Below are 27,985 nucleotides of genomic sequence, written 5' to 3'. Positions count from 1 at the left end.
GGGTGACATCAACAAAGAGACTGAAGAGAGACAACCCACCCATGAGACCTATTGTAAGCATTCACGCTTGTTTTGTAGTCAAGTTAAAGTCATCAATCCATCCATTCATCCATCTTCTATGCCCGCTTTATCCGAGGAAGCCTCACGTGGGCCGGAGCCTGGTGAAAGTCATATACACCGACACTACCTTATTTTCTTCTGTTGTTTTGCAACTGCTCTGCATGGTGCCGCTTTAAATTTGAAATGAATACAGAAGAAAGTGATCTCCTTTGCTTTATTATCCTTTCTTTTTCTTCTTCTTCCTACCAGTAACTGTCCACTGTTATCTTTTTCTCTCTAACTTCTTTGAGGGTCATTCATTTTGAAGATGTTCGCTCTTCTGCATGGCGATAGTGCGGCCCTGCCCCACTACTGTAGCCAATCATGTTTTGCTCTGTTGTGATGGGCTCCCATCTGGTTTCCAGTGAAAATGCATCACTCCATTAACATTGCCTGTGATCTGGAGGATGCTTTAATCTAGGACTATAAACTCCACTTAATTACATCCTCCAAAAGAGCTCTATTAGTGTAATGCAATCAAACGGGGAGCACATCCATTTTGGCAAGTCAAACATGCTCAAATGGCTCCTGAAAGTGTTTACTTTGGTCCTCTGATCAGATCATACAATCATATTTGGAGGTTCAGTGTCAACGCCTCGAATGGTACTCTTGTTTTGTGGGTTTAGAAAAATATAATGCATTGGTAGAACATATGACGTTCTGTTTCTGTGCAGCATAAACTAGCATAACAATTGAGTTTAGGAGGGTCTAAACAGACTGTCTGTGTGGTACACTGAAGACTTTATCCTTGACCTTTTATGCGTCTCACTTCACAGCCTGCAGCCATATTCATAACCACTGTCTCTGTGTGTGTCATAGCAGTTTCCATTAGTCTAGCATTATTTTTCAATGATTTTAAACCTCAAAAGGAAGCAGGATGGTATCGGTTTAAAATCATGCACAAAGACATTGCTCTAAAATAGGCAAGACGCCCAGCAATTACTTTACCATGGTGCTTTAATAAATGACCTAATGCTAACATGCACATAAGTGATGCAACTCTGCTGCAAATAATGAATAGTTTTTGTGGTGGGACAACAGATTTGTGTTTGTGTTTATGACTGATGACATAGACTTCAGAGGGACGCCCATTCATCTTTTCAGAATGAGATGAAGCGCACCTAAGGGAATATGGTGAATTGAGAAATTAAAGTAAAGCCTCCAGCTTTTTGAGCCAAGAAGCATTCAATGAAATGTAGCAATCAATTTACAATTGGGTTTATCTTTCTTTCTACCTAGACAGACTGTAACAAATAATCAACTTGTGCTGGACCTCGTGCAATCTGACCAGAGATTAACTTTTAGTCACACAGTCTGATTAATAAATGTCTTTGTATTTCATGTATCCTGGTGTTTGGGTTTGTGAAACTCTTTTGCCGATGCCTCACAAATGCAAACACCTCGAAGATATTATGGCATGTATGCATACATGCCATAACATGAGTTAAATCCTCACATGAAATTTAACATGAGTTTAATCTCATATGGTTTCGATATCCTGACCAAGACTATTAAAAAAAGATTGACATGTATGTACCCTTTCATGCTTGTATTGGTGCCAATAAAACTTATTTTGAATGGTTTTGATGTTTAGCAGCTGATGTTATAAGGTTAGATAAGAGAAGCAGCAAGAGAAGCAAACAAAGAAACAAAAAGAACAACAAATAATAAGTATGTAAAATAATAACAAAAATAAAACTAGAGCTTTGCATTTCCAGAAGAGAATGCAAGTGTAAATGCCGAACGCTGCCTGCTGCCTCTTGCCCCAGCATCTCTATAACAACAAATGCTGATCTGCTTGATCCAGTTTTTTGTGTAAAATTCAGAAACGGTTAAAGATATTAAAAAGTATACACATCATAGCAGGAACCTTGTGAACACGCTGCATGTTTTGATATTTGTATGGTTCAAATCGGTTAAAGATTATGGGAGGAGTACTGCGTTACGGAAGAAGTAATAATAATAATAATAATAACGTTGACATTGTGTATAGATGATTGATGATGGTTGAGACTTAGGTATCTTTACCTAACCAAAATCAATTCAATGTTGAAATGTTGAGCAAAAGTTTATTTTTATTTTTATTTTTATTTTTTATTTTAATGAAAAAGCACACTAAATACAATTTTCTAGTTTTTAAAAACGGTCTCATTTACACCATTCGCACCCTATAACAGAGCTCAATCACAAATTTGTGCAATGCTGTTGTAAGTGGTAAAACAAATGATAACAACACCCCGGATGGTTGTTCTTGTCATCGGTTTTTTTTTCTGCACTTCAGTGACCTTTCATCAAAGGAAAGCCTGACATCCAGTTTATGACAGTAATCGCTTTTGGACACTTCATTACAATGTTAATGATTATTAATAGAAAACTTGATATATTGCACCATGTAACATATTAAATTTCCTTATTCACTGTCTGAGCCTGAGCTGAGCTAAATCCTATTCTAATGCAAAGAATTATTATTAGTATTTTTTGTTGTTGTAGTTGTTGATCTCTGTCTCCATGGTTACGTTCGTCGGCGTTCAGTGACGTTTTTGAGTCGTCACGTCCGTCAACGTCATATTTCCGGTCTCCTTCCTCAGCACAACAATGGCGTCTGTTAGCGAGGTTTGTGTGTTTTCTAATGTTTTTAATGACTAATTACTATCATTTTGACAATTTTGGTCATTCCAGTTGGTAAATATAATCTATTTTGAAGTGTGGTTTTGTTTTTGGTTTGAATTATGGATCTTCTTTTCTAAATCCTGATGTTTACGTTCTCGTGTGACGGTGCCAAGCTACCATGTTAGCTTGCGTGCTAACAGGCGTCAACACGTCGTGTCTTTTCGAGAGTTTTGCTCACCACATACTATTTTCCACACAAAAGCACTGATTCGTGGACAGTAACGAGTATACTTATTTACAGGAGCCCATCGCAGCCGCTGAGGAAGAAGCAACAGAGTCCCCCGTGTCCCAGAAGAGAGAAGCGAGATTGCGGAAATTTCGAGAGCTTCATTTCAAACGGGTGAGCGAAACGTTAAGATAATTCCAGATGGAGAGATTACACCGTGTGTTTTAGACATCAATACATCTTGATTGCACCGTGGTTGTGTGGAGCTTGACTGACAACCCGCTGTGACTGAAATAATCCACACAAGGAGCCACTTTCTGTCTAATAAGACGTTCTTTTGATTTCATGTGTACACAGGGATAACTTTAACAAATAATCTCTTTATTGTATGTGTTTCTAGTTGCAAAGTTATATCAAGCGAATGTTTTTGTTTATTTTGTCCCTGCAGAATGAAGCACGTAAGCTGAACCACCAGGAGGTTGTGGAGGAGGACAAGAGACTGAAGCTGCCCACTAACTGGGAGGCTAAGAAAGCCCGACTGGAGTGGGAGCTCGCAGAAAGCGAAAAGAAAAAGGTGGGATTTTCAATTGTTCATTTTGTTTACAGCATGACCCTTGACCTCCAACAACTTCCCATGAGCGCAGAGAAATAAGATGGTTATATGCAGACAGAGGAATTTCCTCAAGGGGTTTCAAGAAGTTTGATTAGTTTATTTATAAATATTTGCAAATAAATGTCTTTTACAAAATATCTATATCCACATGACATTTTCGTCGATGCTGTCAGAGTATGAAGGTTTATCTGGTGGGGTTCATAACCACGTGTGACTGGAAATGTTGGTCCTCCTGTCCTGCTCTGCGCTCCCTTAAAATGGCCACACTGCTTGTAGGAATGTGCCGCCCGAGGAGAGGACTATCACAGGGTGAAGCTGCTGGACATCACAGCTGATGATGCAGCGAGATGGGAGAGGAAGAAGAAAAAGAAGAATCCGGACACAGGATTTGCAGGTTGGTGATTTCCCCCCCCCCCCCCCCCCAAACAGACTGAAGGTGTGTTCGGCTCGCTCTGGTGTTCCCTGCAAAGTGTTTGGTTATGTCAAGCGAGATTCCATCGCTCAAAAGGCGTTTGATTCATTTGTTTATTTGTCAGGGACCATGTATAAAATACATTCATCTTAAAGAAAAAGCTGCTTTGTTAGTTTCCATCTGCAGTCCCCAGGCAGAAACAAAACATTGCAATAAATATTTCACATATAGCCTATCATTAGTAACATTATTAATACATTAATACCATTAACAAGCATTTGACTAGCAGCTGAGTGTATGTTCTAGTTCAACACTCGTTGGCCATAGTGGGAAAGACAGTGACCACAACATGGATAGATTATTTAGGTGTGGTGAATAGCTGAGCTGCCTTTCATTGAGTTGCATTCCACATTTTCAAGCTAATAGAAGCTGCAGCTTGCACCATTACGAACTTACGTTGTCTGAAAACCCAACTTAAATAAACTTCTGAAACACGCAGTGCTGCTATTGTTATCAAAATGCTGCTGCCTGTTGTGTAAATAGACACAAACACCAGGTATCCCCCAATTGTGCTTGGAAATATTTCAAAATGTTAAATGTTGGGTTTTAAAAATCAATGTGCAGTGAGCACTTTGCTGTCGTAATGACATTTCAGATAATTTTTTATTATTATTCATTCATTTCAGGCATGTGACATTCAAACATTTTTTACAATCACGTACATATCCAATATACATATATACATACACACACGTCTATCCAACATACATGCTCCATTTGATGATAGTAAATAGTTACATTCCAGACTTGTATGTCTGTGTGTGTTTGTGTGTATATATATATATATATATATGTACATTCAGTAAGTTTTTGATCATTTATCCAGGTCTTGTATGTTGTTCGGACAAAGACTTTTTTAATATTCATTATCATCATCATAATAACTGTTGAGCTGGTGTTTGTTTATCTGATTCACTTTGAATTCCTTTAGCTTCAGTCACCGCGTCGGTGAACATCCAACAGTTTTATTTTCCTCACGGGAAGCCCTACTGTCACGCCAGTGTTGATTCATTTAGGGCAGTAATTAAATACAGTTTGCCGTTGAGCAAAGCGAGGCACCATGATACTAAACAGCCTCTTTGCTTTGTGGTGCAGCATGTGATTACGATGTTTCTCTTTTCTTCATCACGTCGTGAAAAATGAGTGTTGAAAGACTTTTGTACTTGTTTGCATTGACTCTTCATCGCCTTTTTGTGTCGGGTGACGACACTTCAAATAGCTGAGGCTGGTGTCCAATTACAAGTTCAAGTGCAATTGTAGCTTCCAGCTTCATACAAACAATCCTCACAAAACAACTTCCAGTCATTGTAGTTAAAAAACAAACAATCCTGAAATGTTCAAATGTCAGAGAGCATATTCAAAGCAATTTAATCAATTAAGTATTTATTAAAACATCATGACATAAATAGGAAATACTAAAAAGGGACAGTTAAGTCATAAAAGTGAAATGAAGATTTTGTGCAGGCTCGGTACTGCTAACGAAACTGAATTTAAAAAAAACGGAGCAGTGTCTGGGAAAGCTGCTTTTACCGGACTTTGGACATATTAAGCTTGACAATGAGCACATTATCACTCCCTAAAGACTGGTCTTGCCGATATATAGTGATACTCGTGACCTGCAGGACGGGGACGAAAAAGCCTTGCTATGTCTCCTCAATATGGCTGCCAGCTGTTGCATCAAAAACCTCTGCTGAATTAAAACCTCTGGACAGAAAATGATCACCAGAGGGGCTTCAGGAGAGGAAGGGGGGGGGGGGCTGCCTCTTCATCCGTCTTTAACCAGCAGCAGGTTGTGTTGTTGAGCCTCGTGCCTGCTTGCTGTTTGTTCCACTAATTATAACTCCTGTTCTTTCCCCCCTCTCTCCGTCTCTCTGTCTCTCACACACACAATGAACTGCAGGCTACGCCGAGGCCCAGTTCCGGCAGTACCAGGGGCTCACCAAGCAAATCAGACCAGATATGGAAAGCTATGAGAAACTGAGAGAGGAGAGGTGAGTCGCCAGCATTTCAAGTGTTATTTGTTCGTTTGTCTTTTAATAGTTTATCCAAGTAGATCGACGGCTGAAAACTGGGGGGGAAAAAAAAAAGTCCTCTGGCGTTGCAAACATTTGCTTCAAAACACTTCACAGGGCAATGAAAACTTTGCATCCATGTCTGTGAAATGTCTCGTCAAGTAAAAGGAATTGTGACCGTTGGCTTTGCGTTACAGGCCTAGAAGTCACTCATCACATGTGCACAAAGCATTTCCTATACATTTGTCGATGTACGCCACGGGTTGCCCTTGGCCCTCGCAGACGCACGGCCCATAAATAGTTGGAGGCCTTAGAAACCTAAATGCAGCGCTTACATGGCAGTCTTGAAGGAGACTTCAGTGCTCCGACATGCCGGACCGTGAAGGATGCGCCGTCATGATTTGCCCCGAAACCACCACTGGCACCATCTCTCATCGGGATGTTCGTAATCACAATGATGGGATAGAAAAGTCATTTTAAGTATGTTAAAATGATGATTATCTGCGGTTGTGCATGACTAATGCTTTGGCTGATGCTCCACAGCGGTGAGGACTTCTACCCGACGTCCAACACTCTGATTCACGGCACCCACGTCCCGACAAAGGAGGGTATTGACCGCATGGTGGAGGATGTTGAGAAACAGTAAGTCCCACTCAGCCCTGCTAAAAGGAGGAGCTGTATCCTCCTCTGACCTTTTTAAATAATTTGAACTAAGCCTCAGTCCAACCATTAAAGAGGCTCTTGTCATGCTCCCAACCAGGTTTTAATAACTATGCACAAACATTACTTTTTTTTTCTTTTCTTTTCTTTTCCAATGCTTCTCGGCCATGAATCCCGCACCTTCTAAAGGGCTGTTGAGTTATGTGTAAGGAGTGTGCATTTGTGGGATAAGCGGCAGCATTGAGTAGGTGAAAATGGCATCCAGCCATTACTGGCCGGGATCCAGCCAGTAGTGGTTGTGTCGGTCACTCCGACGCCAACGAACTGACCCCACAAGTCTTCGTGGGGTTGAGGTCGGAGCTGCTGGCGGCCCGCGGACACCAGAACCTCAACACAACAGACGGATTGGCAAATTCTTCACAGATGTCGCCCACTTACTCAACTCTTTATTACTCAAAAATGACACTGTTTGAAAGTACAACCAGGCTTTTCAATGGATGAGGTTGACGGGTCAACTCCTGTTTTATCTCCTTCTGTCTCCTTTTGTTTAAAGCTTCAGTTGATAATTTATTGCAAACGAAGCTTTGGTGCTTTTTTAAAAGCTTAGTTCCAGTTGGTCTCTCAACAATACTCGGCCTATTCTGCCTGTGACGTTGAGTGGTTTTAATTTGACACCAGCCTCACTCATCTTGGTGGCTGTTTTAAGGGAGGACAGTTGCTGTGACGAGAGCAGGAGCAAATACACCAGAATCGTTGGCTGTCGGGGGCTAAAACCTTCACCCTGCAGTCGTGGTTATAGGGTTCTCCTCAGAGGAGCTCCTGACATTTACAGTTAATACAGTTTTTTTTGGCGCTGTTTAATGTACAGCTCCAACACTGTGCCCTTAAACATGTCATAGAAATGATGTAAAAGCTCACTGACCAGGCTGCATATCAAAGTTTAGATCGACTGATGTTCTTCTGCCAGAAATGAACCATAAGACGTTCATGATGGAAAACTCTCGAGGAACTAATGAGGTCAATATGCGACGCTGGTCATATGTAAAAGGCTTCGCGGTAGGATTTAATCCATGTAAATCCTGGGTGGGTTCTTAACACTGGTGAGGCTCAGCCTCAGTGACTGATTGTTTTGGACAATCCACCCAACACAAGACGGGTTTTGCTTCCCCTCCCCCCCCTATACATTGTGGCTTCAGTCAGACATCTTTCCACCACCGGCACAGCAGTGGACGTGGCCGTAGGACCGATCCAGTGTGTGGACCAGGACCCTTTCTCTCCTCAAGCACTAAAGTCCTCGGGTTGTCCCTCTCATGTTCAACTCAAAGGGTCTTCAAGTTTGGTCTTTGCTGCAGAAGTATCTTTCACCTTTGATTAGCCTGTTCTTTCCCTGAGCCGCTCTGTGTTCTGAGGCCTGTGTCAGAGATGCAACTGTGGGGCATTAGGCAAGGATTCCGCTGCCAGGGAGTGACGCACAACAATGCTTTGAAGACACAGTGAATCAAGACTGGGAGCTCACAAATTGACAGTATTTTCCTCTTGAATTTTCTGTGTGTGTGTGTGTGTGTTTAGTTTTCCATCGCCACTCTCTTTGCCAATTTTAAATGCACACCCCCCCCCAAATTATTGCCTGCAGCCAATTATTGTTATTGGATATGCCATGGAGAGTGGCCATGCTGGTTTATGAAATCCTCCCTAAGCTGCTTTTATTTGCGATTGTCAGGATCGAGAAGCGGGCCAAGTACAGCCGGCGCAGGGCGTACAACGACGACGCCGACATCGACTACATCAACGAGAGGAACGCCAAGTTCAACAAGAAGGCGGAGCGTTTCTACGGCAAATACACAGCCGAGATCAAACAGAACTTGGAGAGAGGCACAGCTGTGTAGCGAGTCCCTGTGGTCCACTGCTCGTCTTGTGTGTTTCATTTACAGAGAAAGTCGACATTGTGACCCAGATTTTTTCGTGCTTTTGGATTCTGCTAATTGTGAAAGTTTAGTGTTTCTATGGGCAGCGTTTAGGAGATGAAACAACTCTGCTATCCTTCATTTTATTTTTTTTTTTAATAAACCACATCCAATTATATAGCTGTCTTGCACACTTGTCTGGGTTTCTTTTTTTTTTCTTCAGTTGGTTTTTCTGCGTGTGGTCTCATGACGGAGACGTCCTGAAGCATGAGAATGAAGTACCGCTAACTACCATCCAGACGCTCGCGGGCGCGTTTCCAGCGGAGGATATGAGCCAGACGAATGTTTCCAGAGTAGGTGCACAAAGAGATAAGCGACAAACAATTGAGTAATTCAATTTATTGATTTATCGCCCGCATCTCGGCGCGAACCAGCCCCGGGGGCCGCGACACGAGCAGGAAAACCTTGTGACTGCTGGAGAGGAGACATGCAAACAGGTTCCCATGAGAGTCTCACATCCCGACCCCCCACCCCCCCCCCCCTTCCCCCGACGGTTCCGCTGCTCCCTCTGCAGGGCGGTGGCGCTCGGCAGGCAGGCCCTCCACTCGCATCAAGTGGAAGCAGTTTTTGAACACTGGGGAACTTAAATTCACGCGGCGCCCTCAGATGCCGACGAAGGCCGTGGGAGATCTTTGATATCCGACCCATCCAGGTTTACCATTGGGATATTTGGGTTCCTCCTTATCTTTGACCAACCCGAGGCTGTTGGCCGGCGGTGTGCAGGAACGGCGCCAGATGAAAATCAGTGTCGTGTCGCACAGTCTGACACCTCTGACTGTGGCACGGCCAAGTGTCAGTTTGAGAGTTTGCAACAAAAGGATCAAGGGACTGTTTGTTTTATTTCATCTCTGCACACAGAACCAACGCCTGCTCTGTGTGCGTATGTATGCCACGTATTTGCATACGGGATCTTCCGCCAGGTAATTAATTGGAATTATACTGTGCAGCAGGAGACAAGTTGTTTGGCAGGAAGACATTTGACTATTGAGAGGTTGTTTTTTTTTGTTTGTTTTAATTGTTAGAACACAACAGACTGCCAGTCTAAATACAAGCGTCACTCCAAGGTGCTTTCAAGTGTTGGATGAGAGCTTTTAGAATAAGTAAACAAGGCAAATACTGCCTTTTAGGGGGGGGGACCAAATGAAATAAGCAACTTTTGAGTTCTAATTATTGTAGATACATTTCTTTTCGGCTTTTCTCAAAGGATCAGTTTTGCACATTGTGTCAGTGACGGGACAGTTGTCGTTTCGGTTTTTTTTCTCCTCATTTCCGTCATAGCTGAATCACAAAACAGATCGATGATGCGGCCAGACTTTAGAAGACTTTAAACCTGGCCTTGATCACCCAAGTGACGTGAAGGTGACTACTGACACCACGCGGCCGCACGCGGTATTGCAGCTGTTTTGTTCCACAGTGCTGACATTCTTCTATAAGTACCAGCTTTCACTTCATCTGTCGGATGAGACCACACCAGCTTTTCCTCCATCGTTTATCTCTCCCTGCCCTGTCTGGTTTACTGCGTTAAATTATCTTTAATAGTCGCTGAACACTCCGGGAGCAGGAAAATCCCTGCGGAGCTGGAAATGTTCTCACCCGTTGGTGCCGCCACCTCACAATTTAAATCCTGTCAAACGCATTCAAATCTCTGTTGGCTTGCCAGTTTTCCTATTTCCAACAACGTCCACTGTCGGGACAAAATGTTCTCTTGCAGCCAAATATATCCCACCAACTAACAGGTGTCACGAGGAGTTGTTCAGCGTTACTCGCTCCACTCTGCTAGTATATGTCTGGTTGGACTATATGGCAGAACATGTATTTCCTTGGTAAATACACTTAAAAAAAAAGATGCCACTGACATTAAATTCTAACCAGACGCTTCTACACATGCAAAGAATTGCCATCAGTAAGCAATCTTGCTCGTCTGTGCAAATTGATGTCAGCTGGTTCCGTTCTGACTAATGGAAATATTAAAATAACGTTTCACTTGTGAGGATTCACAGAAGAAACATCTCGTGATGGGTTCAGGCAACGAGCTCCACAGCTTTATTGTTGCAAAACATACTGGTGGCATTGGTTCCAGAGACATTGCCAGACTTCCCAGTGTTCCAGTGAGCACTTCAGGCCCATAATCAGGAAGTGGAAAGAACATCATTACACTAAAAACCAGCCTTGACCAGGTGGTCCTTCTCTGACAGAGTGAAAAGAACCGTCGAGAGCCAAAGAGCACCTGTGGAGAGCCTCGACATAATGAGGCCAAGATATCTGAAAGATAAATGAGAAAACAAGAGCAAGAAATTCCAAATTAAAGTCAATCTGTGGACATTTTAGCAATTTAATGTTCCCATAACACATGGCCAGACCCTTAGAAAAGCTGATACAATGAACCAAACCTGAGAATCCAAACAGTAAATCAATGTAAGGATGATGGAAATTCCATCTGAGCAATGCATCCCACCAGTTTTTAATACAAGCAAATCACCTCACCCCTTTGACAAGTCTTTGCATGTGAAATTCATGACTTGCTGGTGAAATCTATGTAAAAACCACTTCAGAAAATAGTATTATGTACAATGCTATAAGGCCAGTTTATCATCCTGATTTGATCACAAGGGTCAATCTGCATTTAGAACCACTCCGTCACAAGACGTCTTCGCTCCACTGATCCAAGCCCGTTTCCTTCTACTCATATTCCTGACTGTGGCTCAATTGACTGAATGTGTCATTGTACAATTCTAATGTTCGTTTCAATCTGCTTTATCTCTTCACATGAACGACACTAAAAGCTGCGGAGCAACTGGAAGCTACAGCCACGTGTGGAAGTGTGAAGTGCTTTGAGACCGTCGTAGTGTGTGTGTGTGTGTACAGGACATCTTTCAAGTCTGGTTCAATGTTGTTTATTTCTGCAATCACTCAAAGAACAATCAGAATTTTTTTATGAAAAATCTTTATTAGATCTTCACATTGCACGATACAGAAGAAGGGAAAGAAATAATCCCACCTGAACGATTCCTTCACCTCTTCCCATTTTAACTCTTAACATCTGAAAAAAAGTTCACCGTGAAAGAACACGTTGCGATATTTACAAAAACATTTGCAGTATTTACATCGTCCATTTGTTCATGTACTCAGCCACTTCACTGTGACTTTTTGTGTTTGCGAACCCTGGAGGTTTGGCCCCGCCTGACAGGGATCCAGTGGCCGTAGGGCTTCCTGCTCTCATAGCTGTCCACCCGGGGAGTTACTTTAGCACAAGGTGGCGCTGCCACTGTGGGTTTAGCAACAGAATTCTGAAACAAGGGGAAAAACAACAACACATTAGTCCAAATCTAGGTAGGTTTAGTGGAAATTAACTTGGCACTAAATGACGAGACTTACATTAATGCTGAAAGAGATCATCTTGAATTTTGGGGACAGGGATGGACTGGACATGTCATCAGGCTCCTCCTCACTCTGTTTCAAAAAGACAAGAACATCGAGGAACATTAGTCACGAGTGGAAAACTGCTGGCGGAGCTGAGCTTTAACATTTCCCCCCAGTTCATAATAGATGAATAACAAATTAATTCTATCTTTACAAAGACTCTACTGCAAGTATGATACTCATTATCTTCAAACTGCAGCTTTCATGCATCCCCTCCCCCAACCCTCTAAACAGGCCTCATAACAGTAAAACAAAATATCAGAAGTAAAAAGAAAACAAAAAGAGGATGTCTTCTCTGTCTAGTGGCACAATGATGGTGACGCAGGATTCCCAACCCCTCAGCACACGCTTTGTTTACCAACTTATCTTTGGCATACGTGGAGGAGTTCTTCATCTGTTTTTAGTTCTCTTGACAGGAATAGTCACTATAACGCAGTCCACACGCCTGCGCTCCATCAGCGAGTGGAAGACTCTGCTAAATAACAACGACCCATTTCAACTGCAAGCATAAATACAGTGGTATTGTCACAATCCTACTTCCTATCAAAGTGAAGTCATGAATAACAGCATCTGGGTGTGTGTGGTGCACAGTGGGAGAGCTATGTGTGGCGTTAGCATCGTGTGGACATGGTGGCTCAGTGTGAGGGAGATATTCTGCAGCTGTGTTTTGCTTCACCTCTCAAAAGATCGAGGACTCAAACATTGTGAACATTTCAAGAGTACTTATGTGAACCTTTCCCGCAAACACTTATTGTCGTCACATGACAGCCCTTTTTCCCCCCAGGTGCCGATGAGTGGAGGAGACCACTGTCATGTTATCTATGAAGACAGGAATAAATACAGAGAATGTGTGTTCCCTCAAGAGTGCAACTGTTAACACAAGACACAGGAAAATCAACACAACACAGACCTTAAGATAATCAGAGCACAATAGAGGATTTGTTTAAACGTGTGACATCTAGAACATTAAATGACGAATCATTGAATTCAAAAGTCCTAAATGCTAAAATATGCGTGCACAGTTCTGCAGGTTTTGACTGAGGAGTTCCATGGCTGTGTCTATATTTATTCCCTGGTGTTTGTACTGGTCATTGCAGACGGAAGCGTTACTGGTAGACTCCGCCACTGTGGGCAACCTGAAGCCAGTTTTCAGAGTCGGACACCCACCTGTGACGCAGTCTTTTCAGGGCTTGGTCTCACCCTCACCACTGGTTCTGGTGACAGCTGTGTCGATTCTGTCGTCTGCGCTGATAACATCTGTTTGACGCTCTCCGGAAGCTCCAACTTCTCCGCCCCGAGGATCTTCTCTGCCCCGAGGATCTTCTCTGCAGTGTCCTTCGCAGCTTTCAGGAGTTCCTTTTTATCTGTGGAAAAACAAGTGAATGTTGCCGATTCAACCATTTCAAAATCAGTGTTTTTCAATCTCCATCCCGTATTTTCAGCTCAGCTTACCATGCACACTCAGACTGATGGATTTCCCTGAAGATCTCGATCCTGAATGGCTCCTGTTGGGTGAAGCTCTGCGTCTATAATGGCTTTCAGGTCTCCTATCCCGGCGGCCGGAGGACCTGGAACGGGATCTGTTGCGTCTGTGCAAGTACCTGTCGTGGGAAGGGGAGCGGCTATGGGTTCTGGAGCGCACTCTGTCGCGGCGTGGTGGGGAGCGGTGATGGCGACCACGGCCATATCTACGATGATCAGCACACCGGCAGCGGGAGGAAGGTCTGTGACAGCGAGGGTAAGAGCGTGATCTGGAGCGAGGGGAGGATGAGCGACTTGAAGAAGAGGACCTATTTCGTCTCCTGTAGTGCACACGACCCCTGTGAACGCCGGAGTCCGACGAACGTCTGCTGCTACTGCTGCTTCTCGACCGGGAGCGGGAGTTGCGCGACACAGGACTCTTTTGATCGAAGATCACGTTGATGCCATCGCTCTGACGGGCATGTGCCATGTCTGAATGAAGGTGTGCTTCTTTGGCCATCATTCTTTTTACTGAAAAGGAGGAACAATTTCTGGATTATTATACAAAAATTGCATCTGGAGCAATGATAGAATTAAATCGGATTTACAGAAATCTTGTGAAGATAAATAAGTGTACTGAGATTAATGTGTGGAACTACTGAGCTGCAACCGCATACGACGAGATAGAACATCCACTCTTATGTCGTGAAATCAATGGCATCCTATGTGATTAAGCACTGTTCTGATACCCTACAAGAGCTTCACTGATCGGATTAGAAGAGTTTTCTTTCAGCCTTGATCCGAGACATTGTGTACGCCAGGTTGTTGCGTAACTTGTTATTTGAATGCTGCCCCCTGCCGAGCAATCCTACGTTGCGTAACTGTACCGAACGGCTCGAGACGACTGGAAATTTCCGGAATGACGCGAGCTAAACATGGCGTGGCTAGCACGAGCTAGCAACACCCGAGGCCTGGAATCGCTCTTAAAAGTAAAAAAAAAAAAACAACTTATAACACGTTATACATGCCCTTGTAGTACACGTTAAATAACACCATTATCCACATAAAGCAGTCGAGTAAACGTTAATGTCTGCAAATAGTTCCGTCTTACCGGAACAAAGCTATGCTAACTGGTGCGTCACTTACCAGGCCGGTCGAAGCTTTACTTGTTTCGAAAACGTTGAGGGGAAACTGGACAAAACAGTCGAGAAAGCGACTGTATTGTGTTTCGCTCGTATATTCAAGAAATATGAGTTAAAAAAAAAGAAGCTGTTTGCTTGGTTTGTAGGTAGAAGTGCAGCTTCTTGACTGAAGCTGAACGTTACGCCGTCGTCGTCTCAGTGGAATGAGGTGGAGCTCGAGCCGCGGCCGTTATAAGCAGGCGGCAGAAATCCCCCGTCACGTGACGCTCATGGCGATTCGAATCTTGTTCATACGATGAACTCGTGAATCTCGACATCATTATTTTTTGAACTGTCTCATCCATTTTATTTAAATTAATTTTGTATTTTATTTCATGTCATGTGACGTGAAAGCGTTAGTGTATTTATCATGTAAGTGCATTTCCATTTCCTCTGCGTGTGAAATGTTGTGTGTTTTCCTTTCACCTCATTTAATCTCCTCTATGATGTGCCTCATCTATCCGCTTTGTAAGGGACATTTTTTTTTCGCAGTTTTGGGAGGAAACGGTTAGTTGAATGACACTATTCTCAAACATTCTGCACGTTTTGATGTGCTTTTTGTGGCTAAAATTGATGCCCATGTAACATAGATGTGCATTTGACTGCATTGGTATTTGTGACATATTTCATTTTATTATATTTATTTTTGATATTATTGTATTTGGTGACTTATATATCATTTGATTGTTTTAGTTCAATGTTTCTTTATTTTATGTTACTTCTTGCACTGGTCTATGTTAAAATCATTGGTTCCTACCCGAATGTTGTGGGTACAGCCCAATTAAGGGGCGGACAGGGTGGTGACAGAGGACCTGGGGAGCCTCTTTGTTTTGTTTGGCGCTGCTAATAAAAACCTGAAGCTGTCTTGCCGTTTTGGGATTATTAATTCAGCACGGAAGCGAGTAAAAATTAAGAGGAGCTAAATTAACTGTGACCCGCCTTGACCCACTGCCTATGAGACGTGGGGCAGAACAACTTTTCAGGGTTACACACTTGATTTCCTTATATCTGAGCTATCAACAGTAATATCATGTTTGTTCCATTCCCTTCCTACATTGTTCAGTGCCAACCAAGACGTCCTTAAGGATTCAAGGATTTCTTTGTTGTCATTCCAGTATACTGTTAAGTGACAAGGTCCAAAATTCTGTATTAGAGGCCCCGTCAATGCCGATATATGAATAAGTAAGAATACAATAGAATAAAATAGAGAGTAATATAATATAGGACAGGAAAGCAATTTAAATAGGCACAATAGATACAGTGTTTACAACAGCAACAATATACATTTAAGGGGCTCAGACTGACTTAAGCCAAGATCAGAACATTCTTAAACCAAGACTTCAAGGGGTTGAAAGGTACCACCATATATAGACTTATTATTGCTGTGAGTGGCAGAAACTGTTGTGAGAAAGTGTGTGAAGGGGGACCGAGCCTAGTTGTTTTCAATTCCAGGCCTTGAGGGCTGGTATCCTGCATGTTTTAGGTCTCTCCAAGCTTCAGTAAGCCTCAATCTAATGTTGATGTCATCATCTAGGTGCAAAGTAGCCCAATAATGAGCCCCTTATTGCATTTGGGTGTGTTGCAACTGGAGAAACCTAAAACATGCAGGACACCGGTCATCCAGGCACAGAATTGAACACACCTGACCTGGACAAATCCAGGAGATAAAGGCAGGAACACCGCTGACTGCACATGGCTTCACACACTTTTGTTCACTTCTGTCAATGCCAGATTTAATATTAGGAATATAGAGAGGGGGAGCAGATCAGAAGGCTGTCACCAATTGTGATGTATTCCTTATGGAGGTCATAGTGACTGTTGTATTTGGCTATTTTAATAAATGGTAAATAATCTCAAGTCAGCCTTTAGCATTTTTTTCCGTAGAGAATCAAAGAAAAAGGGGGGGGGGGGGGGGGGGTCCTGGACTCCAACAGGATCAAGACTGATTCATGACTATAACCTTGGAAAGACAGCGCTACAACACGTTCTGGTTGTATCGAGGGACATGTTTACTGACTTGAAAGAAGTGTGGCATGTCCCTTTAAGAAAACACCCGCGACACGTGGTATTTCTCGCGGACTTTGCTCTATTTACTTGGTCATTAACTTCCTGCTCCTCGCTCGAACGTCGAATCTGTTGTGGTGTCCTGTGCACAGCGTCGTGCTCCGCAAAGCTTCTTGCACAGAAGAGGACATTCGCCTGGAGATGAACATGCTCGCCGTGCTTCCATCCGAGTTCGGATATGTCATCTTGACGTACCTCTACAGCTGGATCATGCTCGCCTTCTTGGCCGTGAAGGTTGGGGGCGCCAGGAAGAAGTACGACGTTAAGGTGAATGACCCATATCAGTCAGTCCTGCAGTGGAGTGGATTTGTTTTGGCGTTGCTGTGTGGTTTATAGCACATTGTGCATCGTGTTGCAGTATCCCACCATGTACAGCGACAAGGAGCCAGTGTTCAACTGCATCCAGAGAGCGCACCAGAACACCCTGGAGGTGTATCCCCAGTGGCTGCTCTTTCAGACCATCGCAGCTCTGGTTTACCCGGTAAACAACACCACCCTATCAACCTGTTTTGGAAAACAATGCACGTGTTGCGACATATGTGAGAGGGGAAAAAGCCTTCACGACCTTTGGCATGAGATCTCCTGATAAGATCAAGAACATGGTGTCACAAGGATGAGGCTTTTTTTTAATATACATATATATCTCAATCAGTGTCTTTCATGTGTTTTCACGAGCTGTTTCTAATTATTTGACTGTGTGTGTGTGTGTGTTTGTTGACTCATTCGTGACCAGTTATCTGCATCTGTGCTGGGAGTTATTTGGGTGACCAGCAGGTTCTCATACGCCTTGGGCTACTACACAGGAGGTGAGTTTCTGCAGCAGCATGCATACATTGGCTGTTGATGCAGAGGAACAATGTCATGAGCCCTAATAAGTTGATACACTTGCTCATAATGATTGACCATTCATCCATATGCACATAAACTGCCACAACATGGTTGATAACCCAATACCAGTACTAATCTATATGATTCACTGATGTAAAAATGAAACCACAAAGCTTTAAGTGTAAATTAGCACTATAAATACACAATTAGTAATTCTGAAGTGATAAAGGCTGCAGTTCACACCATGGGACAGGGATTTTCTGGGCCTTGGTGTCACTCTTCACCTAGTATTGTGCAATACTTCACTAAAGACCTTACACGGCTTATGTCATAGACATCAAACAAAAGTGAATGTAAACAAAACAAACGTGTTTTTTTTTTTTTTTACCAGTGATGTGCTGCCTTGCATTGTGTTAAGATAAACTATTTATGCCATCATTCTTTATTCTAAGTTGTTATCCAGTACTGTTGACCATCTCTATTTTTTGTTTTATTTCAGATCCAGCAAAGAGAATGAACGGGGCCTATGGCTACATTGGCTATCTTGGCGTCATCGCCCTGTCTATATCTGTGGCATTACAGTTGCTTGGAGTGTTTTAAGATGATTGTCATCTTGTGTTGGTCCATATTACTGGAGAGTCAGCATACTTGGCATGACTGGCATAGCATTTTTGAATGTAACCCTGAACAATCTTTAAATGCTAATTTTCAACAGTGATGTCATACCCATTTTTATAGACCACTAACTTCATGTTGATATATTTTTGTGACTGCACTCCCTGTAACCAACAATAAAGCACATGCTGGCTCATGCTGAATTCTTTCTTGATCAATTATTTTCAGGGTTCTTAGGCTTTGCAGACCCCATCATGTGACAAGCACATGATATCTCAGGCGCAAATCTCACATTCATTCAACCAGTGCTTCGTGGTGTGTTTGCATGACAATCTGCATTCACTGCGGTACTAAGCAATGTGGCCTTCAAGAACATCATGGAAATCCTTAAAAGACAATCCGTGTGTCTGAACTCCCAACATTTTCAAGAAATCAATTAAGCAAAGAAGTTTAAACACAATAGATGGAGCTTAGAAGTAAATATATATTACGTGGTGTTGTTCAAATTGTACACTGAATACGACTTAGAGGATGTGCATGTGGTGCGTTGCTTATTTATATGTATAAGCCTCCAGCTTGAAAGACTCTGAAACATTATTTCCCGATGCAAGTGTCGATCAAAGGTTTGACAAGTATTGATCCGAGGTTATAAACGTATTTAATGCTTCACGTGTTGGTAAGTTTAGCGAATAAAAAACATATTTCCTATTTACGACAACACGCGAACGCAACACTATCAGAGGCTTGGGCTTCAAAAGGGTGTGGACGAAGTGCGCATGCGCGTGACGGAGCTCTGTCGGAAGCAAAGTCGGGTTTATCCGAGAGGTCCACATAAAAAAAAAAAAAGAAACTGAATCAAAAGGTACGAATTCCTCTGGGGAAAAATGACATTTCGAGCAGGTTACGAGGGTGACACGCGCGTGGCTGTTGCTCCTCGGCCCCGTGTCGTGTGTGCGTGCTGGCAATATTTCCAGCAACTCCGTGGCACAGACGAAATCTTCAAGGAAATGTTCGCGATGAACAAAAGAATGCGACGACACACTGGCGCTAATTTCACGTGCGGAGACACTCGCAGTTTCCTACAACTTCTACCCCCTTACAGGGTCACCGGGTTGTCGTCGAGCAGATACGCCGGTTACCACTTGGTTTTTTTAAATTTCCGAGTGTGAATGTGGACTCGGAGAGAAATGTCGGCGCGAGATCCAGGATATACAAGCAGCAGCATCCACGCCGTAGGGCGACTGCGCACTGGCGTCTGCGTCGTTTGTTCCCAAGCGTCTCTTCGCTGGGAAATGATTTGTTGATGTAATGATCACTTTTGTGCAGAAGTATTCAGATGATAGGTTGTTGGCCTCTTTCCTCCCCCCTTCCAGAGTCATGTCGGGGTTTCTGGACGGGATCCGCTGTGGGGACTGTGAGTGCAATGTGGACTGGGGAGAGAGAAGGAACACCATCGCATCTGTCGCTGCTGGAGTCCTGGTAGGTCGCCCCCCCTCATTTCCACACCAGAGCATTGATTTAATTTCCCATTAAAGACCCCAGATTGTACAAAATGCACTTTATAATGATTTCCAAACAGTATTTAGCCTGTGTATGACGTTCAGAAGTGAAGAAAGTCTCGCTCTGCCCCAATTTTACTTAAATGTGTTCTTATTTAGACAATTCAGAGATTCTCCTTTCATTACATCATGCAGGGAAATAGCCACCCCCTCTGGCAGTTGAGCCTTACTGATGTACTGAATGAATTCAGTGTACTATGAAAAACCACAACAGTTACTCTTGCAGTTAGTAGGAGCTAACATGAGCTATATGGTAGTAACTGTAACAACACATATGACCAAACTGACATGGTCAAATACACAATATTTTTAACTAACCATCTTCAGGAGCCTCTCCTTCTGGGTCAGATTCTGCTTAAAACTGGTATGTTTGAACAACTTTGTTCATACAAGTCATAGTGATAAATCCATTGTACCACTGTTTTGGATTAACTGGTTCCCCTGTTAAATGGTTACTGACTTCCTTTAAGTGTCCATCGGTGCTGCCAGTAACGCCATATATTAAAATACGACGCCCAACATGTCCAACACTTTGGAAATGTCATTGTTGAATGCTGTTAAACGACATTCGTCTGGAGAGCTACGGATTCCTGTCTGGTATTTAGTATCCGTTATTAGAACTGGAGACACTAAAGGTTCGCCAGTTGACAGGGAAACACAGGGAGAAGGCATAGACAGACACAGAAACGGCCTGTTTTCAGTAAAGGGACTGTTGGACTGGCTGGAATTCAGGACCAAGGCTGGATTTGGGGGTCTATACACTTTGAATACCTCTGACATCGATGTGAAATTGTTGAGAAACTGTATAATGTGGGATCTTTAATGATAAACGAGTGGCTTGTCAGTAGATGGTCTCTTAACGCCTGCGGCTAAGTGTGGATCATGTCTTTGCAGTTCTTCACTGGTTGGTGGATCATCATTGACGCAGCAGTGAAATACCCCGACGAGGGACAGTTCCATCATGCCTATCACACCTGCGGGGTCATCGCCACGCTGGCCTTTCTCATGTAAGTGTATATGCCAGAGTCAATACGAGACCGTCGGCTCCACAAGTCAGATCTTAAGGCCTCCATCAGCACATAGATGTCCCCGTTGGTCACGTGCTAACTTGTGGTGTGACGTTTATGGATGTCATGAATGTTAAAACGAGATTCGTTAGTGTGTGCACAAATTTGTATGAACGTAACAAATTGAATACAAGTTGTAATTTTATTATATTTGCCTTGTACAATAAGAGCAACTGTTACATGTTTTGGGTGTGTCTGACTTTTTTTGCGCTGCATCTCTGCCTTTTTAACTTTAACTAAAAATGGAACTGTGTTCATGATAGAAAACATGACAAGGCCTGGCCAGAACCTTGTATTTGTGTGAATTTTGCTATGCACAGATAAATCTGTGTACACAAATTATCATTATGGACACCAATCGAGGTCCACCTGCGAGCACGAGTCATTTTGCTGCTCATGAGCCCCTCACGTTTATCTTTAAATCTTCAAACGTCTCCCTCTTTTAAACTGTTGTCTGTACAAACGGGCAGGTTAGGAATCGCGTGTCGTCATCGTTTCTGTTCTCTTTCTTCACCCTGTCCAGGATAAATGCTGTTTCAAATGGCCAAGTGCGAGGAGACAGCTACAGCGAAGGCTGCATGGGACAGACTGGTGTGTATCGTAAACTCCCTTTATCCACAGCATTCTTCTCCATGAACATTTGATTGTTCGTCTATCATATATTTTTATTTTTTTTGCTTTCAGTAATATGATGGCAGTGCTCCAAAGCCAAACAAAACCCCTACTTTTGTGAAAGCAATGACAGAAAGTCAAATAGTCTTTGACTTTGATGGTAAAATCAAAATACTGTGGAGGCTGCTCATAAATCTTGGGATGTACCAAGTCATAATTTCACTGTAAGAAAATATAATTTTAAGATGTTAACATGTTATTTGAAGATCATCATTAGATTATTTGATTGATTGATTGATTGATTTTAATTCCAAGGTCATATTTAAACACTATAATTTCCTTCTTTAGGATTATTTATTCTTTTTAATATATTTAATCTGTGTTTTGAGATGGTGAGAAATATTTCTTTAAGAGCAGCTCATTATATTTTAAAATACGGAGTCAAATATATGAGTGACTTATCTGACATGCTGTCTCCACCTTTGAAGATGATAAATATTTTTGAAATGTCACATCAATGTCAGTTATACAACGTTTTACAAAGTGAACGATGCGGAATCGCAGCCGTTTCACAATATTCTTGCCGAGAAAGTTCTAACTTGGAAAATGACTTTTCGCCACATTTGGGCGAAATTGTCTTCTGTGGTTTCTTTCATTTGTCTGCCGAGTTGAGTCCATTCGTCTCACTCACTTTCAGTTTCATGCCCCATAATTCAGAACGATTTCCTCCACTGCAATTCCAATCTGCCACACGCGCAGTGACGCCCACACCGGGCCGAGAGGGAGCCCTTCTATCACGTTAACCGCTAAACCCCGCCCTCTCTTATCTCCTCCCGCAGGCGCCCGAGTGTGGCTCTTCATCGGCTTCATGCTGGCTTTCGGCTCCCTCATTGCCTCCATGTGGATTCTGTTTGGGGGATTCGTAGTGCCTCGTAAGTCCCGTTTTATCTGCCCGGCACACGGTGACGCGCACGCACCGCTCAACAGTCACTTGTTGGGGCGTGGCGCCGTTTATACCGCCGAGCAACTCAGAACATGGTTTTTATCCTCGTGTAGAGTCAAAGCCGAACGTGCATGTTGTGTTGCTTCATGAGGAGAAAATGCTGTTTCCCCCCCCAAAAAAACCTTTATGAGTCTCGTTGTCTTCTGCAGATAAACCTGTCGTGTACCCCGGTATTGCAATATTCTTCCAAAACGCGTTCATTTTCTTCGGGTGAGTTCAGATTCGGTCTCGTCGGCATCATTCAGTGAATTCAAACGTTTGACTTCTACTCTCTCTCTCTCTCTCTCTGTGTGCCTGTGATTCAGGGGTCTGGTCTTCAAGTTCGGACGTACAGAGGACCTCTGGCAGTAACGCACTCCGACGTTTTGTCTCACGGTTACGCATTCTGCTTCCTATACTGCGAACAAGACTATTTTTCGTCAGTGGTTTATTCACTTTGTATGAACTTTTTTAGCTTTCCAAATAACATGTTTAATTTATCTAGTTTTGCTGTCTAAGAGCTAAATCATAACTAAGCACAAGGTTTTCATAGAGTTCTTGAGAGTTTCAATATTTTCAAGCGTGGCACATTTTTTTCATTGTGCTTATTTGCCCTCAGACTGTGCAGCCATGTTGTAAGAAGTCGTTTACAACACGAGTATGATGGAGATCTGGGTTTTTGTTTTGTTTTTTTGGTGGGGGAGCTTTGCTACCCTGAACTGTCTGTATTTTCTTCAGGTGGCATCCTTCAATTTGGTGTTGAAAGTTTGGAAGAGCAGGAATTGCTTCGATTATCATGGTAGAAAAAGTCACCGAGACCAAGTTTTCATAACAGTGCACACTCGCGTGTTTACTGAATGTAATCGTATGGCCCCCCCCCGTTTATTATTGAAATGACTGAACATTTTTAATTAACCACATTCGTAGTTGAATATTAATCGGCTGCCATTGCTCGCTTCTTATCAGACTTTCCACAACTATAGGGTGTCGTTTTACTACTGGAAATTTGTATTTGATTGTAACAAGTTGTTCATTTGCTTCTGTAACCACCAAAGAGCAGGGACGAGTTTCTGGGGGGGGGGAAAAAAAAAAAAGACATGGCAACATTAAATGTATAATGTAAATACTGAGCAGTCAATGAGTTTATTTCCTACGTTTCGGCCTTGGTTTGTCTCTTTTCTCACATAAAACGTCTCGTAATACTTTTCAAAAACGTCGTAGCAGATTATGCACGCGGGTTCCTCCAGGATCACATGCGGGCAGGTTCTTTCTCCATCTTCTTACTTGCGTTCCACAAGGTTTGGAAACTGCAAAATATGAAACACGGTTGTGAAATGTACACGTTTTGAACATGCACAGATCGGCCGTAATGTTATGACTGAAATTGTGCATTCTGACACCTTTCTATAAGAGTCGGACCACATGGGCCAAACCCTAACCGTAACCCTAATTTATCAGATCGCTTTTGACAAATGCTGAACTGAACACCACACATGAGCAGCAGTTTTTCCAGATCCTATGCATCAACGTACTCGAATCAATCCTATGTTTGTTCTTCGGTGCATCAACTTTGAGTACAAAAAGTGCACTTGTTACCTAATATGTCACACCCACTGATGGAGAGATGATCATTGTTAACCTTCCACTTCAGTGGTCATCTACTTTTAGCTCATTGGTACATAACACAGCACAGAATGATGCTTGATCCATACAGGCTTCTTCTTTTTTATTTTTTATTTAAATGCCTCCACACATTGACAGCTGTAGTTATGAGGCATCGTTTGTGATGCGGTGCTGTGATAACTCCCACTTGCCTTGTTGGAACTGATTCATCGTTGGCCCACGCGTTCACCCAATTAGATTCTGGCGGCTAACAGTCATGGTTATGAATGTTTCATCTTTGTCCCATTTATGTGAAGCTCCCTCAGGAAACGCCCATAAACAGCTCCCATTAACCCTCACCAACAGCCTCAGTAAGTGTCGACAGAAAATCATTTTGATGTTGGTTTACCTCCCAGAAAGCTTGATCGTCGAAGCATTTCCTGTTTTGAAGCGGTCTCCAGAACTTCAGCTTGACGATCAATCCTAAAAACACGACACTATTGATCATGGCTGGAAATGGCACTGAACAGGCTGTACAGAAATAATACTGCTCTTTGCTTATATTTCACCGAATCATAAGTTCTTTAAACACTTAAAAATGTTAATTACTGAAAGTATTTTTTAACTCAATTTCATGTTTAAATATTTGCAAAGCCAATTTCTCACACAAATTAATTTAATTGACACATTTTCTCTGTTAAAAATATCTAAACTTATTGGCTAAATAAATAACAAATAAAGAATTATAAAATAAATAAATGTACTAAAAGTCAACAATATTGGGAATTATGTTTGAAAGTGGTGTAAATTGTAGGTAATTAGGAGTTGAATTACCTACTTGAAAAAAATACAAACAAAGGTACAAGTACCCCAGAAATACTACAAAATTGCACTGATGTATTGTTGCCGTCTGTTACCCCTGGTATTGATATATAGCTATCGCTGTCATCCTGACTTTGCTATGCACAGTAAAAGTAAACGTCACTCTTGAACTACACTTAACTATCCTTTTTCTCTATGACCTTATGTAACAACATGTTGGATGATGCTCGAGCGGCGCCCACTGCGAGTGAAAGCAGGGTGAACTCTAGACAAGCCGTCAGTCCGTCACGGACAGTCGCATTCGCAGTTTCTGGGTAATTTAGTCGCCAGTTAATCTTGAATCCGTGTCTGTTGGACGATGGGAGAAAAATATGCTTTGGGCGAACACATGAACTCCACATAGAAAACCCAACAGAGTGGAACCAGGGATATAATCTCTGTGAGGCAAGAGGGCTAACCACTGCACTCCCACACGGCCCTACAGAGAACTAAAACCTGGTCAATTGAGAGATTGTTGTCATTTATCTACTGATATACCTGTGAGGAATCCTGTGGACAAACTGACGGAGATCGTCATCAGGAGAGTGCAAATGTGAAATACAGCAAATTGGATAGCCCTGCAAGATAAAGAGCCGGTCATACAGATGGTCAAGCCTTTTCTGTGCCTTAATTGATGCTCTGGGATTGTTGTGACCTTACGTTGTGTGGTCATCACAGCGTTTGATCTGCAGGAAGAGCTGTACGAGCCATCCCAGTAGGCCGGGGAGTCCGTGCGTGCTTAAAATAGCGCGAGTGTCGTGGCACTGAAATGTAAGTAGCATGTGGATCTGGAAAATGAGAGGCAATCGGGAGTTTAGCTGCTGCACAGATTATCTGACGGAGGGCGAAAGTGTTCATGCGGTGGCGTGACGACCTTCAGATACTGGAAGCCGATGGTTGACACGGCGGCCGCGGAGAAACCGATGACCATGGCTTCCCAGGGCTGCTGAATTACTGACACGGAGACCCCCATGGCAACACCACCAGCCAGGATACAGGACTGCATGAGGATCTGAATGGTGGGGAGAAGACATGGAATCAACTTGAAATCTGTTAGATGACGTTAGTTTTGTGTTCCAAAAAAAAACAACTAAAAACTGTGGTCACATATCAGATGTGAGATCATACTGGGTTGAGTTTCCCTCTGGGACTGGAGAGCACCGACACAGCAGCCGCAGTCACAGCACTCACTGCCAGGGCCAGGTAGGTACCACATACAGCTCCAAGCTTGCTCGCCGGTGTACGACTGTCCACCAGGACTGAGTTAAAAGAGGGCCAAAACATCCACAAAAACAGGGTCCCTGGATACACAGACACAAACGGTTGATGTGGAGCTTGACATTTGAATGTCGTTAAAATGTTCGCAATAAGAAGCGTCTGAAATTGCACAGCCTACTATTCACCGAGCGCGGAGAACAATCCCGACTTGCGGTCAAATTTCTCTTTTTCAAAGCGCTGCTCCGAGCCTTTCCTGTAAAGGAGCCGTGTGAGCGTGAGCCCGAAAAAGGTGGCGAAGACGTGGAGCAGCATGATGCTGTTCTGTGTCCGCACCTACAGAGAGGAAATTGAAAGGTCAACAAATTACAAGGCGGCGTTGTGCATAAAGCATGTGAGTTTGTGCAAACTTGTTTTACTGCTCTGATGTCAACGCGAAACACAGGATTATCGCTGCTCACTTTCAGGAGAGTCTGGAGGAGCCATTCGTTTAAAATGAAGGCCGTCACCTCCAACAGGGCGATCAGGACGAGCTGGACAGGATTGGTCTTCCCCAGCACAGCTCCAATCGAGATGAGAGCTGAAGCTGTGCACATCTCGGCAACAACCAAGCTGTATCAAGCAGTTATAAACACAGCAACCGTTTTCAGCTTCAGCGCTGGTGAAAAGATTTTCTTAAAACAAACATTTGCTCGAAGGACCGTGGTTTTCAAAGTGGGGGACAGGCTTGCCCCTCCGGATGCCAGAGTTACAAAGTGGCCCGGCAAAAGGTAAAATATGAGTCAAGAGTTCTCAGAATTTCAAGTTCCCAAAATATTTTTTCTTCTAATTTTTGAAAGGAAATCATGACAAAATCAAGAGTTATAGAGATGTTTCAAAATGTGAAATGAGCATCATTGTTTCAACATGGAAGCTAACATGACTTTTGCAGGACTTTTGCAAGAAAGTACAGAATATACACCAGAAGAAAAGTCCAACACAATTTTAAAATAGAAGTAAAAAAAAAAAAATGAAACGTGACTACCTACCTTCTCAAGTTTATTCTGATCTTTCCTCCGTAATACCAGGACTCGAGGCCATTGAGTATGACAGCCCACTGTGTGGCCATGGCAGCCACAAGGAGGTTGAATCCAGAGCCGCTAAAGCCATGTCTCACAAGAAAAGTGCATAGGAAGCCAAAACCAAGAGTCACCATCACGTTCACATCCTGGAAATCTGCAAAAAGAGGAAAAGCAAAAGCTCACATTCAAACCAGTCCTTTACACTTACTGATGAAAAGAAAATGTCATTACACTTTCCAGAATGCAACTACATGCGGTAACTGTATGTTTACTCAGTCAGCTTCATAGGAAACGCACATTAAGTTGATTTGACTGAAATGTTCTCATCACAGGTCAATATCGTCGACCTCAAAGCTCTCACAAAAAATAAGCTCACCTGGATAGAAGTTCCTGAAGTGTTTCCCATCTACATTAACATTGCTGTCAATTTCAGTGTATAACGCAAAAATGGCAATAAATCCTGCCTGCAGAAAAAGCAACAGGGGTGCCAGACGAGAGCGTAGACTTGGTGCGTATTTTGGAGCCATTCGAGATGTTTGCTGCGCACTCTCCAAACTGGCGCACAGTTGGCTCTGCGCTGTGAAAATGGGCGCAACCCCGAACCCACGACGGTTGTTTTTAATCAGCTCCTGGGCAGACAAATGTCTGTCAGACAAGACTGGTGGTCGTGTTGATTAAGCGATTATTAAACAGTCATTTAATGGTTAATTCGGGTGATTTTAATTATGCAGATGCGCATATATATATGAAATAAGAAGCGTCTGAAATGTCTATATATATATATATATATATATATATATA

The 27,985-nt window shown here is 42.8% G+C and overlaps 5 protein-coding genes across 5 annotated transcripts; 3 read left to right on the top strand and 2 right to left on the bottom strand.

The window, feature by feature from the left end:
- The first annotated feature begins 2,673 nt into the window (after positions 1-2,673).
- Positions 2,674-8,789, top strand: syf2 (SYF2 pre-mRNA-splicing factor). Its single transcript, XM_080512796.1, has 7 exons — positions 2,674-2,712; positions 3,011-3,109; positions 3,384-3,509; positions 3,825-3,942; positions 5,921-6,011; positions 6,576-6,674; positions 8,413-8,789. The coding sequence occupies exons 1-7, from the start codon at positions 2,695-2,697 to the stop codon at positions 8,576-8,578; spliced, it is 717 nt and encodes a 238-aa protein (XP_080368922.1). The 5' UTR covers positions 2,674-2,694; the 3' UTR covers positions 8,579-8,789.
- A 2,798-nt stretch (positions 8,790-11,587) lies between these two features.
- Positions 11,588-14,866, bottom strand: rsrp1 (arginine/serine-rich protein 1). Its single transcript, XM_080512813.1, has 5 exons — positions 14,684-14,866; positions 13,529-14,068; positions 13,244-13,440; positions 12,032-12,106; positions 11,588-11,943 (listed from the first exon to the last, which is right to left on the bottom strand). Exons 2-5 carry the CDS (start codon positions 14,058-14,060, stop codon positions 11,791-11,793), a joined length of 957 nt encoding a protein of 318 aa, XP_080368939.1. The 5' UTR covers positions 14,061-14,068; positions 14,684-14,866; the 3' UTR covers positions 11,588-11,790.
- A 1,950-nt stretch (positions 14,867-16,816) lies between these two features.
- On the top strand, positions 16,817-18,413 carry mgst3b (microsomal glutathione S-transferase 3b). The gene is made up of 4 exons (XM_080513248.1): positions 16,817-17,049; positions 17,141-17,263; positions 17,516-17,588; positions 18,110-18,413. Exons 1-4 carry the CDS (start codon positions 16,924-16,926, stop codon positions 18,208-18,210), a joined length of 423 nt encoding a protein of 140 aa, XP_080369374.1. The 5' UTR covers positions 16,817-16,923; the 3' UTR covers positions 18,211-18,413.
- Positions 18,414-19,011: 598 nt separating this feature from the next.
- tmem50a (transmembrane protein 50A) lies at positions 19,012-23,520 on the top strand. Its single transcript, XM_080513359.1, has 7 exons — positions 19,012-19,087; positions 19,599-19,704; positions 20,679-20,791; positions 21,375-21,442; positions 22,303-22,395; positions 22,616-22,676; positions 22,772-23,520. Exons 2-7 carry the CDS (start codon positions 19,603-19,605, stop codon positions 22,815-22,817), a joined length of 483 nt encoding a protein of 160 aa, XP_080369485.1. The 5' UTR covers positions 19,012-19,087; positions 19,599-19,602; the 3' UTR covers positions 22,818-23,520.
- Positions 23,385-27,711, bottom strand: rhd (Rh blood group, D antigen; the record flags this gene model as incomplete). Its single annotated transcript, XM_080513358.1, has 11 exons — positions 23,385-23,515; positions 23,630-23,752; positions 24,457-24,530; positions 25,407-25,486; positions 25,569-25,696; positions 25,783-25,920; positions 26,037-26,209; positions 26,312-26,459; positions 26,585-26,735; positions 27,152-27,338; positions 27,561-27,711. The coding sequence occupies 10 exons, from the start codon at positions 27,709-27,711 to the stop codon at positions 23,726-23,728; spliced, it is 1,257 nt and encodes a 418-aa protein (XP_080369484.1). The 3' UTR covers positions 23,385-23,515; positions 23,630-23,725.
- Between the last annotated feature and the right edge of the window lie 274 nt (positions 27,712-27,985).

This window comes from Blennius ocellaris (assembly GCF_963422515.1).
Source record: "Blennius ocellaris genome assembly, chromosome: 17".
Taxonomy (NCBI): Eukaryota; Metazoa; Chordata; class Actinopteri; order Blenniiformes; family Blenniidae; genus Blennius; species Blennius ocellaris.
Note: the sequence above shows the minus strand (reverse complement) of the source record. Positions and strands in the feature narration are given on the sequence as shown.